The sequence below is a fragment of the Mus caroli genome, unplaced genomic scaffold (genome assembly GCF_978045245.1).
Source record: "Mus caroli unplaced genomic scaffold, Mus_caroli_1 scaffold_3, whole genome shotgun sequence".
In the NCBI taxonomy this organism is placed as follows: Eukaryota; Metazoa; Chordata; class Mammalia; order Rodentia; family Muridae; genus Mus; species Mus caroli.
Genome location: NW_028227258.1, coordinates 73013071 through 73036836, shown reverse-complemented (window position 1 = coordinate 73036836; position 23766 = coordinate 73013071). Strand labels below are relative to the sequence as shown.

The window sequence follows — 23766 nt, the reverse complement described above, 5'->3', positions numbered from 1 at the left end:
AGTACCAGGATGGTAGGTTTGTGCTACTAAGACTGCTAAGAGATATTACTTTAAATTCCAAACTTATTTAGCCTTGGAATACCTTTACTGCAAGGAGTAATGATACCACTGTTGTAGATTATAGTGGAGGAGGCAGCTATAGGGCATGGTTGTTGCTGAGAGTATGATTCAAAACTCTTGGTCACAGGCTGGAACAAGGTTCTACATACTCCACTTGTTATCTGTTTTACTTAGTTCTCTTGGTCTTCATTAAGCTGGGCCATAATGGCCCACACCTTTTATACCAGCATTTGGGAAGCAGAAACAGGTGGATCTCTGTGAGTTTAAGGACAACCTGGTCTACAAAGTGAGTTCTAGGATAGCACTGAGTGACACCCAATCCCAAAAGAGCAGACCAAACCAGGGCTGGGGAGGAGCACTTGCATAGCAAGCGCAAAGCTCAGGGCTCCATCTCCAGCATTTCATAGATTGGGTACAGGGGTGTCCACTGTAAACACAGTGCATTAAAGGTGGAGGCAAGAGGACCGGAAGTCAGTCATCCTCCACTGTACAGTAAGTTCAAGGCTAGCCTACACTCTGTGAGACCGTTACCCAACCAAACCAAACCAAACTAACCTATACTAAATTACATTTTGTTTGGCTTTTATCTTAGTGGTGTTAGAGATCAACTCAGGGCCTGGTACATGTTAGACAAATGCTCTACTACTAAAAGACACCCCAGCTAGTTAGCCAGCTAACTCACTCTCTGTCTGTCTGTCTACCTACCCATCTGTAAAGTCTCACACTCATATAGACTGGTCCTGAACTCTCAGCAATCCTCCTGCCTCCCAAAGGTTGAGATTTCAAGTATGAGCCACAACACTTAGGTCCAAATTACATTTTCAATATCATTTAAAAATACTTTTTTAAAGGAAATATTTACTTTATGTTTATCTGAGTACACTGTTGCTGTCTTCAGATACACCAGAAGAGGGCATTAGATACAATTACAGATAGTTGTGAGCCATCATGTGGTTGCTGGGAATTGAACTCATGACCTTTGGAAGAGCAGCTAGTGCTCTTACCCCCTGAGCCATCTCTCCAGCCCCTTTAAAATACTTTTAAGAAAAAAACCAACAACTTGCAAGAACAGCCAGGTGTGGGGATGTATATGTAGGCCTTTAATCTGTGAGTTCAAAGCCAGCCTGTTTTCTACACAGCAAGTTCCAGGCCACACAGTACTACATGGTGAGACTCTGTCTCAAAACAACAACTACATAAGTAGAAAATACAATCACATTGATGAACCAAATAATTGCACAGAGGACTATTTCTGGGGCAGGGAACTGAGCTGGCAGTAATGGGGATCAAATCCAAGGCCTTGTGTATATTAAGTCAGCACTCAATTGTGTGGACTGAGAAAGACTGTATGGAAATTAGTGAAGACTAGTTGTCTTCATTAATTTCAGTTAGAAAAAAAACAGCTTTGGCTGAAAAATATGACTCAGTTATCAAAGTGCTTGTCATTAAAATTTAATCCCTAGGCATATAAAAAAGCCAGGCATGGTGGTAGATACTTTATAATCCCAAGACTGGGTAATGTGGAGACAGTCAGGCCATTAACTAATCAAATCCAGCTCATCTGAGTTCCAGGCAGGCAGCTATTTCAGAAAACAACAACAACAGCAACAACTACTACTGTCCTGGTACAATGGCACACACCTTTAAATCCAGCACTGGAGGTAGACGCAGGGGGAATCTTAGTTCAGCCTGGTCTACAGAGATCCAGGGATACCAGGGCTACACAGAGAAACCCAAAACAAACAAAACAGGAAAAACTAGTAGACTAGCTCCTCAATAGTGGCATTTAAAGTTGACCTCTGGCACCCCAAGAGTGTGCATGCACATGCGCACAGCACAATCAAACATATTTATGCTACATTTTCTGCTCCTACTTGCCCAGGTTTGGGTTCCTCGAGAAACACTGGGACTACAGAAGGAAAATTAATGTGCCTCGCCCCCATCTCCTGCACCCATGCAGGGGCTCACAATCTTAGGTGATCCAACACCCTCTTCTGGCCTCTCGGGGCAACACACACGCACACACATACACACACAGGATGCACAGACATACATGGAAACAAAACACCCATACACACACACATACAAATAAAGAAGGCAGTGTGGTATAGGGGAAAGTTAGGTTCTTAAGAGACAGGAAACTAAAGTCTAAAGATCAAGTTACAGATTTCTTTGAACTTCAAGCTTTGCTTGGAAAAGGAAGTCTCCCTGTTGTAAGGGTTCAACAGGAACAGTACAGGAGTCCGTCAGTGCTCTTCAGACTCTAACTTTCTCTCACCTGCCCCCCACCCCAACCCCGCTGTTGTTCTGAGACTGTCTCAAGGAACTCAGGCTAGTCAAGACTTTGCTGCATAGCTGTGGATGACCTCGAAGTTCCCATCCTCCTGCCTCCACTTCCCAAGTGTTGAGATTATAGCCTTAAGCTTTCTAGTTCTAGTATTTAAGTATGCGACACTGATTTTAACATTTCCATGTACTTTGAGATAGACCATGTAAATCAGTCGGACAGTCTGCACACATGCAAGCACACACCTATACAAAGTTGCACACAGGAAGCTACTGAAGAAAGATTTGTGTAAACCTGGGTAGGCTGCATGAATCAGCTAGGGCTTGGTTAGCAAAAGTAACTTCACAGCTAGGCAATTAAGGCTGATTGTCTCTTTAAAACAAACAAAAAACAAACAAAAAACCACTCAAAAGACAATTTAACCCCTATTCCAAAAAAAGACTGACTATTAATTGAATGGGTTCTGAAGATGAATGGAACACAGTAATGTTTAAATTTCCCCTGAATCACAAAGGTAAGAATTCACAGATAAGAAAGGAAACTTAAGGTGCCATTCCTCTAAAATTTTGCTTTGTTTTTTGTGGGAGACTAAAAATGAGTAGATCAAACGTTCGGGTTTCAACATCTCATGTCCTGAATTCACTCATCCAATGTCAACACGGAAACAAATACTAGCAGCCAATGAATGCCATAGGTCTGGTTTAACTAGCAATTTAGATGAATAGAACACAAACTACCAATTACACCTACAAGTCTTATCAACATCAACAGCACTGTAAATGATAACAAGAATACTCTGCCTTTTCCCCGTACCCAGGAGCTAATTCTACTTTACATATATGATCTCATTATTTCATACTCTAACCCTGAAGGCATATTTTGGGGTTAGCTAATTTTTACTACCAGCATCTCATAAATAACTTGGAAAATTTTGAAGGCCTGAAAGATCAAATCCAGAAATAAAATCTCAGTGCATAGTTTCATCCCCTCACACACTCGTTCTCAACCTGCGGGTGGCGACCCAAGGAGAGGTCTAACGACCCTTTCACAGGGGTCCCATATCAGATATCCTGCATATCAGATGTTTACATTAAGATTCGTAACAGTAGCAAAATTACAGTTACGAAGTAGCAACAAAACTAATTTTATGGTAGGGAGTCACCATGTGGAACTGTACTAAAGGGTATTAGGAAGGCTGCGAACCACTACTCTAACATCAGGCTGCCAGTTGCAAACCGAGTTCGCACAATCTTTGAGAAGTGCACAAGGATCACACAAGCATCACAGAGCATAGGTACCCTCTGGGACTTTAACAAGGTTAAACTACATTAACATATAAACAGCCGTTCTGCCCCTTCCTCCTCGGGTCCCAGGTCCGCAGCCCCGGGTCTGGAGGATGCCTTTTTGGAGGGTCACCGACACTGCAGCCCTCATTCCCTATCTCGGGGCAGTTCAAATACACGCTCCTTTCCCTCCTTCATCATTGCATCCCCTGTGTGGCTCAGTCTCCTTACCATGAGTCCACCACTAGGACTCCTGCTCCGGTGACCCGCACACACCGCCAGCGGCTGGATCCGAGGCACCCCGTCCTGCAGCTGTGAAGCAAGCTCGGGTCGTGTGGCAGGAAGCTACCCAACGCGCAGTCGCCGCGGCTGCAACCACAGCCCAGCGGAGGGGCACCGTGCCACCCGCCCCGCGGCCGGAAGCGGGCAGCAAGCCTCGGCGTCGCGGTGGCCCGTCCCAGGAGGTCCGCGCCTAGGTACCTTCGCTCGCTACTCAAAAGATTCCGGTCCCTGCGGCCAGCCTCTTCAGCGCGGGCGTGCCCGCTTCTCCCCTGCCCCGGCAGGGGCGCGCAATGGAACGTCCCGCGGGGGGGATTGTGGGAGGCGCACGCTCGAGGGGTGGGGGTGAAGGCGGCGGCGGCCGTGGCTGCCGTTGGTAGCCGTGGGGGCGGGGAAGAGAGGGAGGCGAGCCGAGGAGGAGAAGGAGGAGGAGGAGGAGGAGGAGGGAGGAGGCTCGGGCTCGCGCCACGGAAGGTACGCGTGAGGGCCGAGAGGGAGTCGGGAGCGCGCGAGCCCGAGGCCCCGGAGCGAGCGCGTCGGTGCTGGCGGCGCGGGGCGGCCCGAGGCGGTGGTTGGAGGGCGCAGCTCGCGACCGGTCCGGACCCACTCGGAAGCGTGCGGGCCGGCGTGCGCGCTGCGCGGCCGGAGTCGGGTGAGGGAGGGAGGGAGGGAGGGAGGGCGGCGGGAAGAGCGCGCGGAGGGAGGAGTGGGAGGCGGGAGGGGGGGCACGCGGCGCCCTTCGCTCGCTCGCTCGCTCGCTCGCTCCCTCCCTCCCCAGAGCTGCCGCCGCCGCTGCCGCCGCCGCTGCCGCTCCCGCCGCCATTTTGGGTTCGCTTTGCGGAGGGGGGAGACGATCCCGGTCTCGGTTGCCGGACCCGCCTTCTCTCGGTTTCCCCTTTCCCGACCTACGCCTTTGGCTTCTCCTCTCTCGCGTTTCCGCCGGTCCGCTTACCCGCTGGCCGCCTCCTGACAAGCGGGGAGGGTTACAGTGTGGAGCCAGGGAAGCCGAGGCGCCAGGCTGCCACCCTCTCTCTCCACTTGCCTGCACTCGGCGCTCTCGGCCTCGCGCGGTGAGTAGTGCGGTGTGAGCAGGCCTTTGAAGGCCCCAAGTAGTCTCTGCTTGGCTACCCGGGATCCGCTGTCACCCCCCCCCCCCCCGGACCTGGACCTCCGGGAGAGCGGGGTGAGGATGGGGGAGGGGAGAGCAGGGATAGGGATCCTGAGCTTACCGGGAAGTCCCTCTAGGCGGGGTGACGGGGTGTCCCTGACCAGCGGGCTCTTGGTTTGGGGGAGGGGGACGGGAAAGTAAGCGAGTGGAGGCGGAGTCGCTTGTGCCCCTGACAGGTTAGTTTGTGTGGTAGGCCCGATTGGAGCATCCCCCAAGATCCAGTTTATGTCTGTTTAAGTAAGGGACAAAAGTAGCAAGGGAGATGATCTTCAGCGAGTAGTTTACCTGTACAAGATCTGTGGTGTTCTGGAAAGGCGGAAATATATGCAGACGTGACATAGTGATCTGAGTGTTAATAAGTTTGATGAATGTCACTGGCTGGTTTCTACTTGGAAAGAAATGTTTTCGGTCTTGAAGACCAGATGGTCTGTTGGTTTATAGCTGCTCTGTTTATATGTGTATAATGCGAGGATGGAGCGTGTTCAGGGAGAGTTTGCCTGCATTCGGGGACGTTCCCTTTGTAAGTTAGCTTATTTAAAAACAAATGCTGGGACATGTGTTCTCTAGGTCGATAAATGTGCATGTATTTTAGCATTAGTATGGTGTGATAATACAGCATGCATGCTAAGATCAGGAAGGGGAGAAACTTGACACAGTCTGTGCCTTTGAATAGAGTCAGTTGTGTAAATATGAAAGCCAGACCAACATCCTCAGAGTGATCGCTGAGAATAAGGGGAGATGTTTTTGGCCGTGTGGATTTATAGTAGTGCTTATGTTAGCATAAAGTTTGTATATTCAGAGTACTCTTTCAGTTTCTTCCTAATCCTAAACTGTAAAAATTAGAGGAAAATAGGAAATCCAGGCATAAAGAGGTACTTTTCCAAGGTCATGTGTTAAATTAGTGGCAATGTTGAGATATTTTGATTACTAATTTAGTAATGTATTGTCCATATTATCATAGTGCCTCAGGAGATTGATATTGCCAAATACAAGTGTATTTTGAAAGTAGGTAAATATGATTGGTCAGATTATGCTTGGGAGAATTTAAAGTGTCAAACATGTATAGAATATACACTGTCCTATATGAGATAGGTATTTGTAATTTCGTTGTGTTTACAAAGCAAGCGGAGCACTTCTGACAGCTTAGAATGTATGAAAGTTCCAATGTGTTGCTGGGCAGTGGTGGCACATGTCTCTAATCCCAGCACTTGGGAGGCAGAGGCAGGTGGATTTCTGAGTTCGAGGCCAGCCTGGTCTACAGAGTTGGTTCCAGGACAGCCAGGGCTACACAGAGAAACTTTGTCTCCAAAAAAACCAAAAAAAAAAAAAAAAAAAAAAAGTTAAACTGCTTCCACAGCCTACTTTGTATCTATATAGCTGTTGTTTGTTGTTGGTTGGGTGTGTGTGTGGGGGGGGGGGGGTTAGGGGAAGTAGATTAACCCTGCTAGCAGGCATTCTACCAAAGAGCCACACTCTTATTTGGGCAGCTTGACTTTATTTCTGCCAGTGACAGGATCTTTTTGGATTCATCCCACAAAATAATTGATTCCTGTCTTGGGGTAAGAATTATCAAGATCTGTTGATTAGGTTGTTGGAATAGATAGGGATGCATAAGAGGGGAGATGTGAACATACTGAGAGCAAATAAATCTGTGGAACTGAAACTACCAACCCTTTTTTAAAAACCAGTCTGAATGTGGCACACACTTGCAATCCCAGCATTCTGGAGGCTGAGGCAGGAGGAGCCTGAGCTCAAGCTTCACATTAAGTTTAAGGTCAGCCCCTGGTTACAGGAGGCCTGGGGTCCACTCTAGCTCCAGGGTATCTGATGCACCCTTTTCCAGTCTCTGCTGATGACTATATACACACACACACACTACACTCACACACACACACACACACACACACACACACACACACACACACACGAGAGAGAGAGAGAGAGAGAGAGAGAGAGAGAGAGAATATGAATTAAAAAGCTACTTAATTTAGAAAGAATCTAGGCAGATGGACACAAGAGTAGCATCATCCAACAGGTGGTATGTTTGTAATAGAGTATACCTTCTTTGACATTTTCCTTTTGTTGTTTTGAAAAAGGGTCTCACTCTCTATATAGCCCAGACTGGCCCAGGACCCATTATGTGGCCCAGGCTGGCCTCAAATTTGAGGATTGTAATCTTCTTAACATAGCCTTCTGGGGTTACAGTCATGAGCCAACTGCCTGGCTGCTTTGGCAGTTTCTTTTGGCATTTATGAGTAAACTGTTTTTGGGATCTGTAAATTATTGATATGTGCCTTTGGATATTGGAACGTCTTGGCTGGACTGTAGGAATTCTTGGAAAGGCTAATTTTGTAGGACAGATTCCCCACTTGGAGAATGAGGAAAGGATCTTTGAGCTAACTCTACTGTACTCATGGGATGTTTCCTAGTCTAGAGGAGATATGTATATGTCTATATCCATCCTGAGAGTCGGAAGAAATAGAGACCTTATGTTTAGTGTGTAGATGAGCAGGCTGGCTCCGGCCTGAGGGCTGGGGCTAAGAGCATGCATCACTGTGCCCAGCTACGACGTGTGCTTTCAGGAGCTTCAGTTGTTACTACAACTGAAAGTCACACCAATGTTTGTTCAGAAGGTCTTGTTTTTAAATACCCACTTTTCTCTTGAGTTGTGTTTAGGTGTAGATGTATTTAAGTTTGAAGGTGAATGCTGGAGCAGACCTTGAGTGTGTCATCAGGAGAACTTAACAGGCATGGTGACCCATCAGCGCATTTAGAAAAGCCTAGGCAGGAAGATTAGTGTGAATTCAAGGCCAGCCTGGACTACATAGTGAGTTCTAGGCTAGCCTAAGCTGTAGAGTGAGACTTTCAAAACACCAGAAAGGGAAAAGAAATTTATTTTCTCAAAATGTATTTCTGCAGTTAGTAAATAATTGTGGACTGTGTTTGATAAGGATATATTCTCATCTTTGAGAAATAGTGTCTTTTTCTGAGTTGTATGTTAATACAGATAATTCATCTTCCTGATTCTTTTTGATTTTTGTTTAGTTATAAGCACATTTCATTATTCCTACATGGAGAACACTTAAGATGAATGGTATTTAGTGTCTGTTGTTCTAGATATTTGAATCCAGATGAGTCTATGACTTGCATAATATTGGGGACTCTCAGATTAGGATGAATCGAGATTTTACAACTTGTAAAGGGTTTTTGATAATATTTATTATTTTAATTAATAATTTATTTATTACATGTATGTGCTTGATATGTGTCTGGATGTGCTTGTCATGGTACACATGTGGAAGTCAGGACAACTTTGTGGAGTTGGTCATCTCCATCTTTGTGTAGTTTCTGTTCAGAATCAGGTCTGAAGCACATATATGAAGCACATATATTTACTGAGCTACCTTGCTGGTCTTTGTTTATTATTAGGAGGCTATAAAATGCATATACTATATGTAAGGTTATATACTTAAAATCCTTTCAGGGGCTAAAGAAATGGCCATTAGTTAAGAGCACTTAACTGCTTTTGTAAAAGACTAGGCTTGGTCCTCAAGTACTCAAATGGCAGCTCACAAGTACCCATAACTATAGTTCCAAGGGATCCAACGCTTTCTTTGCAAGTTCTTGGATGAATGTGGTAGACATAAACTCATTTTGGTACAATCACATACTCATAAAAGTAAAAAAAAAAATTTTTTTTAAAGTGCCTTCATGTTGGGTGTGGTGGAGCATGCCTTTAATCCCAGTAGCTTGCTTTGTTTTTTGAAAAAGGGGTTTCACGAGTCCAGGATACTACTGTTTACCTGTAGGAAATTTCTGTTAAAAGGTCTTGATGACATTTGGAGGTATATAAAAATGAAAAAAAAAATCCTTCTGGATGTGAAATTCAGGAATCATTTGACAGTTACCCATGAAACCACTATTTGAAATTAAAAAAAAAAAAATAGTGTACTTTAAAAAAAGTAGACGTTTAAGGAAGGCTTATTTTGGGACTGGAGAGATGGCTCAGCGGTTAAGTAAGCACTGACTGCTCTTCCAAAGGTCCCAAGTTCAAATCCCAGCCACCACATGGTAAATCACAACCATCTGTAATGAGATCTGACGCCCTCCTCTGGTGTGTCTGAAGACAGCTACAGTGAACTTACATATAATAAATAAATCTTTAAAAAAAAAAAAAAGAAAAGAAAGGCTTATTTTGGAGAAGGTATTTTAACAGGATAGACTGTGGGGGTCTTAGTAAAAGTGTTTTGAGTGTTTTGTCTTTTTTATTTTCTAGACTTATTTTATTTTATGTGTATGTTTTATGTATATGCATGTGTACCATGTGTGTGTCTGGTATCTGTGGAGGTGAGAAGAGGGACTTGGATCTTGAGAACATATGGTTGTTGGGTACTACGTGAGTGCTGAGCACAGCATACGCATTAATATATATTTATCTCTCCATCCCTTTTTTGTATTAGAATGGCCTCTGTAAAACTTTGTGAAAAGTTTAGTGTTCTTTCCAATGCTTAATGAGTATGTCCATGATGTTGCTTTGTTATATATGCCATATGCCTGTATGTATAGGCATAAGCATATTTTTTTTTCACAGAAGCCTATGTTTTATCCTTTGTGTATTTCACATACTTCAAAATTAATTTTTTTTGAGGCAGTATCCCACATAATAGCCTAGGCTATCCTGGAATTCACTATGTAGCTCAGACTAGGCTCAAACTTAAGAAAGTCATCTTGCCTCTGCCTTCTAGGTCCAGGAGTTAGAGGCCCAAGCCAACATGAGCTATGTATGTTGGAGGATCACTTAAGCCCATGAGTTAGAGGTCAGCCTAGGTAGCATTTTGTGATCTTGTCTCAAAAACAAATACTTAAAGATCTCTCTCTCTCTCTCTCTCTCTCTCTCTCTCTCTCTCTCTCTCTCACACACACACACACACACACACACACACACACACAGGGGGGCACAGGGGAGAGAGGGGCTTAAATTCTTATGGATGGGAAAAGACCTAGACCATCCAATTAAAGGTTGCCTGGGTTACATGGTAAGACCCTGTTTCAAACACACCAAAACCAGAAGTAGAAAAGGATGATGTCCTGTTTTTACATTGTGAACTTGCAGATATCTTTCAGGGCATCGGCTTTACAGTATTAACACTTCCATTGCCGCTAAGGTTTCCTCTGTGCTTTGCTAATAAAGACATGGCCACTTCCATTCCTGCCCATTTGTTTGTGCATAGTGGAGAAGTCTGACCGTGTATATAGTTGTGTATATAGTTGCAGTTTCCACAAAACAAAACAAAACTTCATATTGCTATTTGAATTAAGTATGGTGGTCTGAATATTTTAAGGAATTTTTTTTTTTTTTTTTTTGGTTTTTCGAGACAGGGTTTCTCTGTATAGCTCTGGCTGTCCTGGAACTCACTTTGTAGACCAGGCTGGCCTCGAACTCAGAAATCCACCTGCCTCTGCCTCCCAAGTGCTGGGATTAAAGGCGTGCGCCACCACCGCCCGGCTAAGGAATTTTTAAAGATACTTATTTTTGTGGGTGTATGCACAAGGAAGCAAGAGAGACAGAGACAGAGAGATGAGAGACTGAGAGAGAGTACATTGAGGGGCCAGAAGAGGGTATTAGATCCCCCTGGAGTTGGAGATAAAGGTGGATCAAACAACCCAACCTCGTACTGGCAACTAAACGCTGGTCTCTACAAGAGTAGCAAGTGCTCTTAACTGCTGAGTATTTTAAAAACATACTGTGTCAGCCTTCAAAAAGAACGAGATAGATACTCTAAACCTTGTTACCACAAAAAAGGAAAATGTGCCTGCCTCTGCCTTCCAAGTGCTGGGATTAAAGGCGTGTGCCACCACGCCCGCCTAGCTGTAATTTTTTATGTTTGTGTTTTCTTTTGCATATATGTATCTGTGTGTTCGTGAGTGGAAGTGGGAGAAGACTTTAAGTGTCATTCCTTCTCAGTTGCTGTTTATCTGATATTTGAAATAGGGTCTCTTACTGGCTTGTGCTGGCTTGTGGCTCAACTAGTAGGCTAGGTGGTAGCTCCAGCTATGTATATCCTAGCACTGAGATCATAAGCAAGCACCACACTGGCATTTTTTTACATTGGTACTGGGGCTCAGAGTCAGGGCTTCACACTTACAAGGCAAGAACTTTATCAGCTGAACTACCACCCCACTCCTGTTTCTTTCTTTGTATGAGAATATTAGCCTTTCTGCTTGTCATCCTAATAATTACCTGGAAAAGTAGGGTCTCCTGTAACTTAGGTTGGATTGCAACCTTGAATTTCTAGTCTACCTGACTCTTAAACCTCCCAAGTGCCAGGATTATAGGCATATGCTAAGCCTGCCTCGGAAATTTTTTTTTTTTTTTTTTAGTTAACTGAGTCATTAGAATTGTTAATAGCAGAGTCTGGTGAATTTAACTTAAATATAATTACTATTTTAGAGTTGTATTTCTGTCATTGTATTTTACAGGTTTGAAGAATCTATGAATTTTATTTTTAGTATTTATTACTTTTACTCTTAATTTTTTTCAGTTTAAAGAAAAATTTTATTTATGTGTATGTTTTTTTTTTTTGCTGCATGTTTGTCTTTATCATTTGTATATCAGGTGCCGATGTGGACAGAAGTGGAGGTTTAGTTCCCTGGAATTGGAGTTAGAGGTGGTTATGAGCCACCTTGTGGGTACTGGGAACTACAGTCTTCTGGAAGAAGAACATCCATTTCTCCAGCCCCTGCTCTTTCATTCTTACATTGAAAACTAATCTCCATAGATAGGTTTATATAACTCTTAAGATACTCTTTTTAATGATCATTAGAATTTATTTCCGTGTGCTGACTCCTGGTAATCTATGTTGTCACTAGGGAACCCCTCTAACAACGAAAGTAACCAGAGAATGCCATCACTGATTTTAGATGTTCTCATATTAGTCAGAAAAGCTTGTTGGCTCTTATCAGATTCATAAGCTACAAGTAACATGTTGATACTTTTCAATTGTTTTAGTCATACTGACAAAATGTTAAAAACATTTTCTAGTGGAATCCATCACCACAAAGAAATGGGTTGGATTGGAGACATTGAACAAGAGCAGAATTGTTCAGTCCCAAGGCATCTTGCTATTTACAAAATGAAATCCATATTGGTTTGATTTTTGAAGTTCTGACGATGAGCGCTATGTATGGGTAGTTGGGAAATTGTACTTTTGGATTTGTTTCCTACTTTAGAACCCGTGTGGTGTTCATCATGAGCAGAAGCAAGACGGTGACAGCAAAGGCTGCTCTTAAGCTGAGAGAATGTTCTGGGAACAGACACTCTCGTCACTCTTAAGAGATTATTTAATTATCTAATTATGTTTTATTTTGAAATTGGGTCTCATTCTTAGTTTAAGTTGGCCTGAAACTCACTATTTAACTCAGCTTTGTCTTAAACTTGATCCAGGACCCCAATGGCAGCTCCAGTTCCAGGGGCTCTGACTCCAGCGCACAGATTTACATTCAGGCAAAATACCAGTGCACATAAAATAAATTTTTAAAAAGACAGTTAATTGTTAGATAATGTCACATAACATATTTCTAAAGCTTACATTGTTAATCTGTTACTGTTAAAAACAAAAACCTCCATAATGGAGAACTAGAAAGATGGCTTAGTGGTTATGAGGAGCACTTGGACTTTCAGAGCATCCAGGTTAGATTCTCAGCACCCACATGGCAGGCATCTCACAACCCTCTGCATCATCTGACCTGCTCATGTGGTGCCTAGACATGTATAAAGGCAAAGCACATATATACACAAAACAAAGTAAATCTTTAAAAATAATAAAAAGCTGGGTGTGATGGCACAGGCCTTTGGGAGGCACAAGACCTCTGAGTTCAAGGCCAGACTGGTCTACAAGGAGCGTCCTAGACCTGTCAGATCTGCATAAAGAGAACCTGTCTCAAATCAGCTAGAAACAAGTAAGCAGGGCTAGAGAGGTGACTCAGGAGTTAGGAGCTCATAGTGCCATAGCAGGGCTTGACTCCAAGCACCTTTGTTGGACATCTCACAACCACTTCTAGTCCGGGGAGTCTGATGCTTTTTGGACTATGTAGGTACCTGCACTCACATATAATTTAAGATAAAATGAACCTTTAAATGCAAAACAACAACAACAACAACAACAACAACAACAAAACCAGTAAGGGCTAGAGAGATGGCTCAGGCAGTTAAAAGTGCTTGCTACCTAACCTGAAGGAACCTACATGTGAAAGGAGAAAACTAACTCCTTCAAGTTGTTCTCTGATACCCATGTTGCATATGCATGCCCACCCCCATATAAGGAAATAAGTGTAATAAAAAGAGAGTCTCAGAATTATCCTAACAAGTGTTATTGAGCAAGACTGCTGAGTTACTCAAAATCTTCTTTCTGAGGCTGTAGAGATGGCTTATAGGTTAAGAGTACTTTTTGCTCTTGCAGAGAGAACCTAGGTTCAGGTCCCAGCACCCCCCACATAATGGCTCACAATCATCTGTAACTTCTGTTCCAGGGAATCTGACTCCTCTCCTAACTTCTTAGGCCACCAGGCGTAACTTCTGTTCCAGGGAATCTGACTCCTCTCCTAACTTCTTAGGCCACCAGGCATAACTTCTGTTCCAGGGAATCTGACTCCTCTCCTAACTTCTTAGGCCACCAGGCTTGGGCATGTATGTGATACAACTATTCACACTCAAACATATAAAAGTAAATAAAAAGTTAAAACAGCCTCCACCCAACCTCCATTTATCTATTTATTTATTTTATTTATTTGTTTGGAGATAGCATCTCATATTGTGTAGTCCTGGATAACCTTAAACTCACTATATATAACTCAAGCTGGTCCACAAGTCACGGCAGACCTCCTACCTAAGCTATACAGTGCTGAGATTATAGGTGTCAATCAGTACGCTCAGCTTCAAAGACCTAAACACTTTCCTTCAGTTATTTATGCATTCATTCATCAGTCAACTAACTACAGATTTCCAGTGCTCTCATATTTCTTACTATGTTGAGGGAAAGGGACAGAGACATTTTCTTTGTTGTTTTTTGAGGCAGAATTCTGTATAGTCCTGGCTGATTTAGAATTTGCTCAGTAGACCAGACTGGCCTTAAACTCGGAGATCCACCTGCTTCTGCCTCCTGAAGGCTGTGATTAAAGGAATGCACAACTATACCTGGCCAGTGCATTTCAATTTTTATTTGTTTGTTTGTTTTGCTTTTTGAGGCACAGTTTCTCTGTGTAGCCCTGATTGTCCTGGAACTTGATCAATAGACCAGGCTGGCCTTGAACTCAGAGTTCTGCCTGCCGCTGCCTCCTGAATTTCAATTTTCAAAAAAATGTTATTATGCATGCACACAGTTTTCATATATACCTTGAGAGAGCGTGGAAGTCATATGACAGCTTCCCAGAGTTGGTTCTTGCTTTTTGCCTTGTTGAGGCAAGGTCTTATGTTACATGGAGTTATATGTTTGTAACTTCAGGCTAGATAGCCCTTGAATTTCTGGTTTTCCTGTTTCAGACTCTCATCTCACCTTAGAAGTAGTTCATATTGGGGCTACAGCCAGAGTTACATAGTGAGAGCCTGTCTCCAAAAAAAAAAAAAAAAAAAGGTGTGGGACAGGGGCTGGGGGGCTGCCTCCAGTAGGCTGGAATTTTGGTGAGCCAGTGAGCTGGCTTGGTGATATACAACTTTAATTCCAGCATTCTGGAGACAGAGGTAGGTGAACCTCTCAGTTCGAGGTCAACATACATAGCAAGTTTTAGGGTAGTCAAGGATATATAGTTTGATCTTGTTTTTGTTTGGTTGTTTGGTTTTGGTTTTTTTTTTTTTTTTAAGATTTATTTATTATATGTAAGTACACTGTAGCTGTCTTCAGACACTCCAGAAGAGGGCGCCAGATCTCGTTGCGGATGGTTGTGAGCCACCATGTGGTTGCTGGGATTTGAACTCTGGACCTTCGGAAGAGCAGTCGGGTGCTCTTACCCACTGAGCCATCTCACCAGCCCCGGTTGTTTGGTTTTTAAGTGGGCTTGTGAGATGGCTCAGCCGGTAAAGGTGCTGACTGCTAATCTGAGTATCTGCGCTAAGGTCGATTTCTGGGACCCACAGACCTGATTCCCTAAGGTTGTCCTCCATCCTGCACATACAAACTCTAAAAGGCAGGTATTTCAGTGAGTTTTAACTTCTTTGAGTTTGCTTGATAAACTTTAATAAGCACAGTCATTGTCATTTGGTGACAGATAATTACTTGTTTTACTATTTTTTTTAAATTTTGTTTTGGCTTTTCTTTTTTGAGACAACGTTCCTCAGGCCTTGAAGATATTCAGGGGCAAACTTGTTTGTTGGTACCTTTCACACTCAGGTACAACTCCCTAGTCCACCTCTCTCCTCATTTGCATGCATACATTTAATGGATCTATGAATGGTTAGAGAAATACTAGGAAGGTTAATAGAATTCCAAATGTAGCAGAGAGGAGTAAAAGTCAGGTCTGAAAATTATTTAAAGGCAATATGACGCAGCTAAGAAAAACCAGGCCAACCTGTTTGATCCTTAAATGGTAGATTTGACTCTTTTATTGGCTATAAAGCCTGTCTTTTCATCTAAAAAAGGAAGTCATAGTAAGTACCTCATGGTGATAGACTTAAGTTAGATGTGTGAAGCATTAGTGTAGAGCTTTGCATATAGTAAAAGCTTAGTGAAATGTTAGGTACTTTAATTGTAAGTTATAAATGTTAAACTTACTATCAGGACTCATGTAGTACTTATAAAGTTTATGATAAAGTTTTACATTCCTTTGCTAAATTGTGTTCTATCAAACTATGGTTATTTCCATCCCATTCCTGGTAGTAGTAAAGGGATCTAAGCAGTAAGTGTTCTTCCACATATAGTTAAATTGTCGTAGTGATTTTGTACCAGAGACCAAAGCATTGCTTGCCTGCCTTCCTCCTCCTCTCACTCCCTTCTTTTCTCCCTCCCTGTACCGGGGTTGACCCTTGTCCATGATAGGCAAATGCTGTACTAAGTAATACCCACAGCCTCATAACACTGTAGTAATATGTATTCACGTGTTCATTAATGCATGTTTGTGTGAGAGTGTACATTATTTGAAGACAAACCCACTGAGCTGTGTCCTTGGCCTTTTTATTTTATCAGATCTATTGTTTGTTACTTGTATATGGGATTATTGTGGCAGTAGACAGAGGAATTCACTTGAGAGAATAAATAGGGTATGATTGGAAGAGCAAGTTTGAGTTTTTTCCATTCAGACATTTTACATATATGTAGAGGAGGTAGTTTTTTGTTTTTTCTCTTTCATGTAGCCCAGGTTTGCCTTGAATTTGCTATATATGACCTAGAACTCTCCTGCTCTCCTGCCTAAGTGTTAGAATTGCAGAAGTATTTCACTGTATGCAGTTATTGTTTTGTTTTTGGTTTTTTTGTATGTGGTGGTAGGGATTAAGTCTAGGTCTTCATATGTGCCCTAGTTGGAGATGGTAACTTTATGTTGCTTTCCTAGATATTTAGTGGCACGTTGCCAAATAGACAGCAAATAACATTTGTAAATTATTGTGGTGATTTCAAAAAATTCATAAATAATTCTACCATATTGTCAGATTATTATATTTTGTAGTTATATAAATGTGTATCCTACTAATGTAATTAATTTTCCAATTTGTTCATAATGGTATAAACATAAATGGTATACGGGTTCTATGCCATGAAGCTAGTGTTGACTTTTTTTCTGTTTATTGGGGTAGGGTTATTGGGGTAGGGTAGTCTTATGTGTCCCAGGCTGTCTTTGAACTTGCTGTCCTGCTCCAAGGATGACCTTGAACTTCTGATTGTCCTGCCCCCACCTTCCCAGAGCTGGGGTAGAATCCAGGATTTGATATGTATTAGGCAAGCACTCTTATCAGCTGACCCATATCCTTTTTACTTCTTTTCAGTTTCACTAGTTTGTTCTGGATTGTTCCAGAGATTTGAACATGTAAACCACAAAACTACATTTAAAATGAATGTTGAATTTGCTTCTTTAAGCAGAAAGGCAACAGTTCTTAAATCTTTATTTTTCTTTGTAACTATATTTTAAATTAAATATACTATAGAAGGAAACAGAATAAGTTATACATAACTTGGCACTCTAATTCTGGATAGAAACACATCCCCCAAACCGAAAAAAATGCCATTCACAAGCTGTATTACTTCAGACATTCAAAACAGCATGCCTGTTTTAGCTGTAGTGGTCAGTTCTTCGGAGGTTGAAGGAGAAGGATCACAAGTTCAAGGTCAATAATGAAATGCTGTCAAAACAGTAACAACAAAAACTCTGCAGTCCATGGTCTAGAACATTTGATGCCAGAAGTTTTGGTTGGGGACTGTTGGTTTTATATTTTATTTATTTATTTATTTATTTTAACTTTCAGATAGTATAATATTGATTGAATGAACCAACAGTGATTTGTTAGATTTGGGGAAAGTACTCTTTTTTTTTTTTATTTTTTTTATTACGTATTTTCCTCTATTACATTTCCAGTGCTATCCCAAAAGTCCCCCATACCCTCTCCCCCACTCCCCTACCCACCCATTCCCACTTTTTGGCCCTGTTCTGGGGCATATAAAGTTTGCGTGTCCAATGGGCCTCTCTTTCCAGTGATGGCCGACTAGGCCATCTTTTGATACATATGCAGCTAGAGTCAAGAGCTCCGGGGTACTGGTTAGTTCATAATAATGTTGCACCTACAGGGTTGCAGATCCCTTTAGCTCCTTGGATACTTTCTCTAGCTCCTCCATCGGGGGAGGAAAGTACTCTTTTATCAAACTTTAATATTTCTGTATTATTGAGCATAATTCATAGAAATTCTGGTAATTAAAACTAAAATCAAATTTAGTTCTAGTTTTGTCATTGCTAAATTGAGTGGAAAAACTTGTTTTTCAGGGTTCTGAATCTATCACAAAAACCAGTAGAGCTTTATGTTCTATATGGAGAGAAAGCATGTTACAGAACCACCGACACTCTTAAAGTATAAACATTTTACACTGATAAAAAATTGTTTGAAGGATAAGGTTTCTTTTTCAGGATTGCAGGCCTGGATCTTTAGTTAGTCATATGTTTTGTTGTTGTTTTCTTCCTGTTTATTGTTTTGTTTTTGAGACAAAGTCTCACTAAACTGTCCCTTCTGGCTGTGAACTTGGAAGTTCTGCTTCAGAGCTCTCAGGTTTGGGCATTATATGCATGCATCATTTCGTACAGCTATGTTTTTGCCATTGCTGACGATTCTACTCAGGGTCTTGCTCATGCCAGACAAATGATACAGATAAGCTGCTCTGCCAGATAGATATATGACATCAAAACAAGCCTGTCAGTCCTTAAGAAGACTGAATTATTTGGGTCTGAGAGATGACAAAAAGTTAAGAGCTTTCTGTTCTTGCAGAGGACTCAGGTGGGATTCCAAGCCCCCACATTGTGACCGGAGATCATTTGTAATTCCAGTTCTAGAGGATTGTCTTTGATGAGCACCAGGCTCACAACCATCTGCCATTGGGTCCCATGCCCTTTTCTGGTATGTCTGAAGACAGCAACAGTATACTTACATACATAAAATAAATAAATCTTTTTTAAAAAATGGTTGAACACTGAAATTGACAAAAAGCTAGTAAAATAATTCATTTTTAATCAAATGAATTTTGTTTAAAAATGTGGAAAATACATTTCTTTAAAATTGAATTTTTATACTAGGCATAGTGATGTTCATTGTAACCTGAGCATTCTGGAGGCTGAAGAAGGAGGGTTTTGAACTTTATAGGCAGAAACAGATTAAAATAACAGATTTATTTCTAGGTTGTATTTGGGTTTGGACATCAGTTGCAGAAGCTTCTTGGTTGCTTTGCAATGGTTTTTAGTCTGGGTTTCTCTATGTAGACCTGGCTGTCCTGGAACTTGCTTTGTAGGCAGGATAGTCTTGAATTTACAGATCCACCTGCCTCTGCCTCTCTGCCTCTCTGCCTCTCTGCCTCTCTGCCTCTCTGCCTCTCTGCCTCTCTGCCTCTCTGCCTCTCTGCCTCTGCCTAAGTGTTGGGATTAAAGATGAGCACCACCGTGCTAGGCAAAGATCAGTCTTAGCTGTATAACAAGTTCAAGGCTATCTTGGGTTACATGAGATCCTTTGTCAAAAAAGAACAAGATACACACACACACACACACACACACACACACACACACACACACACACACACGAGGAGGAAGAGGAAAGAGAAAGAAGGATCTCCCTGAACCAGCCTCAAACTTTCAATCCTCTTGTCTTAGCTCCTGAAGAGCTGTGATTTAGGAATGGGCCTCCAGGCTCTGCTGTAACAGTGATTTGTGCTGTAGTATTGTGGCTTACTCATATCTACAGAACAATGAAAGGAAATATGACATTTTAAGTGAATTTACAAGTAAATGATTTGTATGTATTCTAAAGACATTGTAATTTAACTGATACACATATAAAACTGTTAGATACATATACATATATATGTGTATGTATAAACAATATGTGTGTGAGTGCTTGTTCTGCTGTCCTTATTGCTCCTTTCTTATGTTAATTATTTTCTGATAAATTTTTGTTATGATCTGTCCTGCAGGGAAAGAGATGCTGGTTGCAAGTTTTGGAAAATCCTATTTTTTTATGGAACAGTGTTCTGTAAAAGTTTTGTAAGATCCTTTGGCAATAACACACTTGTGATGGACCCTAGGAATACTGCTATGTTAGGATTGGGTTCTGATTCCGAAGGATTTTCAAGAAAGAGTCCTTCTACCATCAATCCTGGCACTCTGGCCAGCAAAAGAGAAGTAGAAATAGAGGGTACCACAGAAGAAGAGGATCCTCGCAAGCGGAATCGAGAAAGGGGCACAGAAGCAGGAAAGGAGGATGGTTTGACGGATGCACAGCAACAGTTTTCAGTGAAAGAAACAAACTTTTCAGAGGGAAATTTAAAATTGAAAATTGGCCTTCAGGCTAAGAGAACTAAAAAGCCTCCAAAGAACTTGGAGAACTATGTATGTCGACCTGCCATAAAGACAACCATCAAGCACTCAAGGAAAGCACTTAAAAGTGGGACGATGACAGATGAGAAGAGTGAGCACTGCCCTTCCAAATGGGTGAGTGAACTGTGCAACAGGACAGTCATTGTCAATACCTGGATTTCTCTACTAATCTTTATCTATACTAGGTACAGATCCCAGAAGTATGAGTCTAATCTTTAGTTGTTTCTAAATGGGCTAGAAGGAATGCTAAGAGCATAGTTAATATATCTGTGTCTATAGTTTGAAATTACTCAGTTTGTGAGTGTGTGTGGGGGTGCCACATCCTGCACCTGGAGGTCAGAGGACGACTTGGGTGTCAGTTCTCTCCTTCCACCTCCACATGGCTTCTGGGGATGGAACTCAGGGCAGGCTTTCAAGACAAGCACCTTTACCAGCTGAGTCATCTTACAGGTATAAATGTGTATCTGTAGTTTTATTTGTAAAATTATGATGTCTTAATAGGGGCATACTCAGATTGTTGCTCCTAATGTGACAGTGGAAAAAAAAACCTTGGAGGTTATTTTTTGGAAATGTAAATTTTTGAATCTTGCCTTTCTATTTCCAATAATGAAGGGATAAACATAGTAACAGAAATGAAACTGAGGCTCAGAAATAAAAGGTTATCATAGCACCTTTCTTTTAGCATGTTTGGAAGGATGTCATTCACTAACATAGTGAATTGAAAGCTTTTGTCGAATGAGTTTTTTTCTAAGACATTCACATAAGGCACACTGCAGATCAACAGTCCTAGCGTCTCTGGAAACCAGTGCAGGATATCCTCACTCAAAGCAACATACAAACAAAAAAGTACCTAGCTGCCTCCTTGGTAGTGTGTAGGCTTCTGGGGTCCCTGTCCACTCTGCCACAGGGCATGGCCACTGGAGAGGCAGGACACGGGGAGTTGACCATGCTGTTGCTAGACAGGTGTTGGGCTGAAGGGCAGCCCCAGGACACTGGGGGTGGGTAAGCAGTCTGAGGTGCCAGACAGCTGGAGCTGGCTTGGTGGTCCGCAAGGCTGGAGCCATCTGGTTCTCAGGCTCTTGGGCATCCAGGCGCTGCTGGAAGCCATGGAAGAGCCTAGAACAGAGTCACCATCATCCCCCCCACCCCCACCCCCGCTGGATCTAGCCCTGGGGGAGGACTCCCTCCAGCTGGTTCCACGGGGAGAGTCCTTGGCTTGGTGTTTGGCTTGGACTTGGGCTTGGTGGCTGCTGTGGCTGGGAGTGCAGAGAGGCCTTCTAAGGGAGATTAGATGGTGGCTCTGTAGGCAAAGGCCTTTTCCATGGCACCCCATGCAGATCCAAGTGAAAAGAGGCAGTCCGTGGTTTTAAGACATTTATTGTCATGGCAGAAAGTGGATGTAAATCCATATGGCACTTCTCAGGGTGGGCCTGAGCTTAAATACCTTTTGCAGGGAGGAATGTCTGGGAAGGAGAGTTTATTGGCTCCAGGCCTTCAGGTACCTCATTAAAACGGAGATCTGTCTTGAGCCTATGGTCATGTCCTCTATATGTGGAGGGGCTTGGGACCTTGCCCTTACATGACTGATGTCCACAAATCTATGGAGGGCTGCAGCTAGTAACAGGGCCTGGTGCCCACCTACCATCCCTTCAAGGTCTCTGGGATTTCGAGCCTTAGCTCTGCTGGGAACCAAGTTATTTTTCAGGTCCAACAGTAGTGCACTCAGTTATTTGGGAGGCAGAAACAGGTGGATGGATCTCTGAGTTTGAGGCCAGCTTGACTTATATGGAGAGATCCAGGATGGCTAGTACTACTACATAGTGAGACATTGTCCCAAAAATAAATAAATAAATAAATAAATAAATAAATAAATAAATAAATAAATAATAATTGTGGCATGTGCCTGTTGCCCACAAAAGCCAGAATTAAGTAAGTGTTGGATTCCCTGGAAAATTGGGGTTGTAGGCAGTTTTGAACCTCGAGTGTGTGTGTGTGTGTGTGTGTGTGTGTGTGTGTGTGTGTGTGTGTATGTATATGTATGTATGTGTATATGCCACAGTATGTGGATGTGGTTGTTGCTTCTGGGGATTGAATTGGTTCGCAAGCTTGCTGGCAAGTACCCTCCCCCAAAAAGTCATTTTGCCAACTCTTTGGTTGTTTAGTTTCCTTTAGATATTATTATCTAAAGCAGTTGATAAACAATTTGCCATGTGTGTAGTTTTCAACTCATAAATTGTTTTGGGAGCTTGGATATAGTTCAGTTTGTAAAGTAGTTCTGTAGCATGCTTGAGACTTGTATGCAGTCCTCAGCATTGAATACAAAAAATTTTTAATTATTTTTATTCATAACTGCTCTTACTATTTGAGCCTAGGCTCACCTCAGACTTGCTGTATATACCAGGCTCTCCTCACACTCAAGATCCTGCCTTAGCCTTCTTGGTGCTATGATTGTAGGCATGGTAAGCATGTATCTCTGTGCATAGCATCAGTCTTTACTTGTGGTGTCTGGATTTGATACATCATTTGCAAAACTTTCTGTTTTTACTTATTTGTTGGCAGTTTTATATATGTATAGAATATATTATCACATCCATTCCCAGCTCTATCTTCTACTTCAACACATGTTCTTTCTACTTTTATTTCTCCCCCTCCTTCTGGTTTCTTTGTGCATGTGCCTATGGTGTAAATGTCCTTGCAGGCCAGAGGTGTAGGATCTCCCTGGAGTTGGAGTTAAAGGTGGTTGTGTCCACCCCATGAGTCCTGGGAACTGAACTTGGATATTCTGAAAGAGGAAGTATGTGTTCTTAACTGGTGAGACATTTCCCTAGGATCCCCCAACCCCTGTTTTAAGATACTGAGAGTAAAACTGTTTCTCTGATTTCTTTCTTAGAGTGGTGGTGGTTGATATATCCGAAGGCTATTGCGCATATGTGTGTATATACATATATGTATATACACACACATACACACATACACACTCACATATATATATACACACACACGTATGTATATATGTATATATGTGCACATGCATACATATATATACATATATACATTTAGCTTAAGGTGTCTAAGATTCTGATTGAGGCTTTAAGAATTCTTTGGTATATAGTCATACCATCTTCAAACAGAGATACTTTGACTTCTTCCTTTCCTATTTGTATCCCTTTTATTTGCTTGTCTTAGTGCTCTAAGACCTCCTAGTAGTGAAAAAAGTGGACATCCTTGTCTTAATCCTAATTTTAATAGAGATGCTGTTGAAGTCCCCGCCCCCTTTAATATATAATGTTGGCTATAGTTTGTCATTTACAGCTTTTACTAGGTTTAGAAATATTCCTTCTATTAAAAGTTTCCCTCTCCCTCCCTCCATCTTTGGCACTCCCCAGCCCCTCCTAGATCTCACTATGCAGACCTGGCTAGCCTGGAACTCTATATAGGCTGCCGTTTAATTCACAGAGATCCACCTCCCTCTGCTTTCTGAGTACTGGGATTAAAGGCATATACCACAGTGCCCAAACTCTTCAGAACTTTTACCATGAAAAGTTACTGCATTTTGTCAAGTTTTTTAATGTAACTATTGAGATGGCTATGTGATTTCAATATATATATGAATGATGAATGAATGAGGATTTATCTATTTA

General features: G+C 42.1%; 2 protein-coding genes across 9 annotated transcripts in view; one reads left to right on the top strand and one right to left on the bottom strand.

Annotated features, from left to right (window-relative positions):
• Nucleotides 1-4459, bottom strand: part of Dap3 (death associated protein 3) — a 29422-nt gene extending 24963 nt beyond the window's left edge. Inside the window, exon 1 of the mRNA XM_021158630.3 lies at nucleotides 3862-4459. Coding sequence (XP_021014289.1) covers nucleotides 3862-3864 — 3 coding nt within the window. The 5' untranslated portion in view covers nucleotides 3865-4459. The remainder of the gene's footprint in view (nucleotides 1-3861) is intronic.
• The window catches only part of Ash1l (ASH1 like histone lysine methyltransferase), a 130441-nt gene continuing 110760 nt past the window's right edge, over nucleotides 4086-23766 (top strand). The window contains exons 1-3 of one of the 8 annotated variants that reach the window (XM_029475227.2): nucleotides 4086-4106; nucleotides 18531-18659; nucleotides 19723-20239. In XM_029475227.2, the coding sequence (XP_029331087.1) occupies nucleotides 19823-20239 (417 nt within the window). In that variant the 5' untranslated portion in view covers nucleotides 4086-4106; nucleotides 18531-18659; nucleotides 19723-19822. Of the gene's footprint in view, nucleotides 4107-4360; nucleotides 4384-4482; nucleotides 4562-4754; nucleotides 4980-18530; nucleotides 18660-19722; nucleotides 20240-23766 lie in introns of those variants that run through there. The other 7 variants (XM_029475228.2, XM_029475226.2, XM_029475224.2 and 4 more) reach the window with 7 other exon arrangements.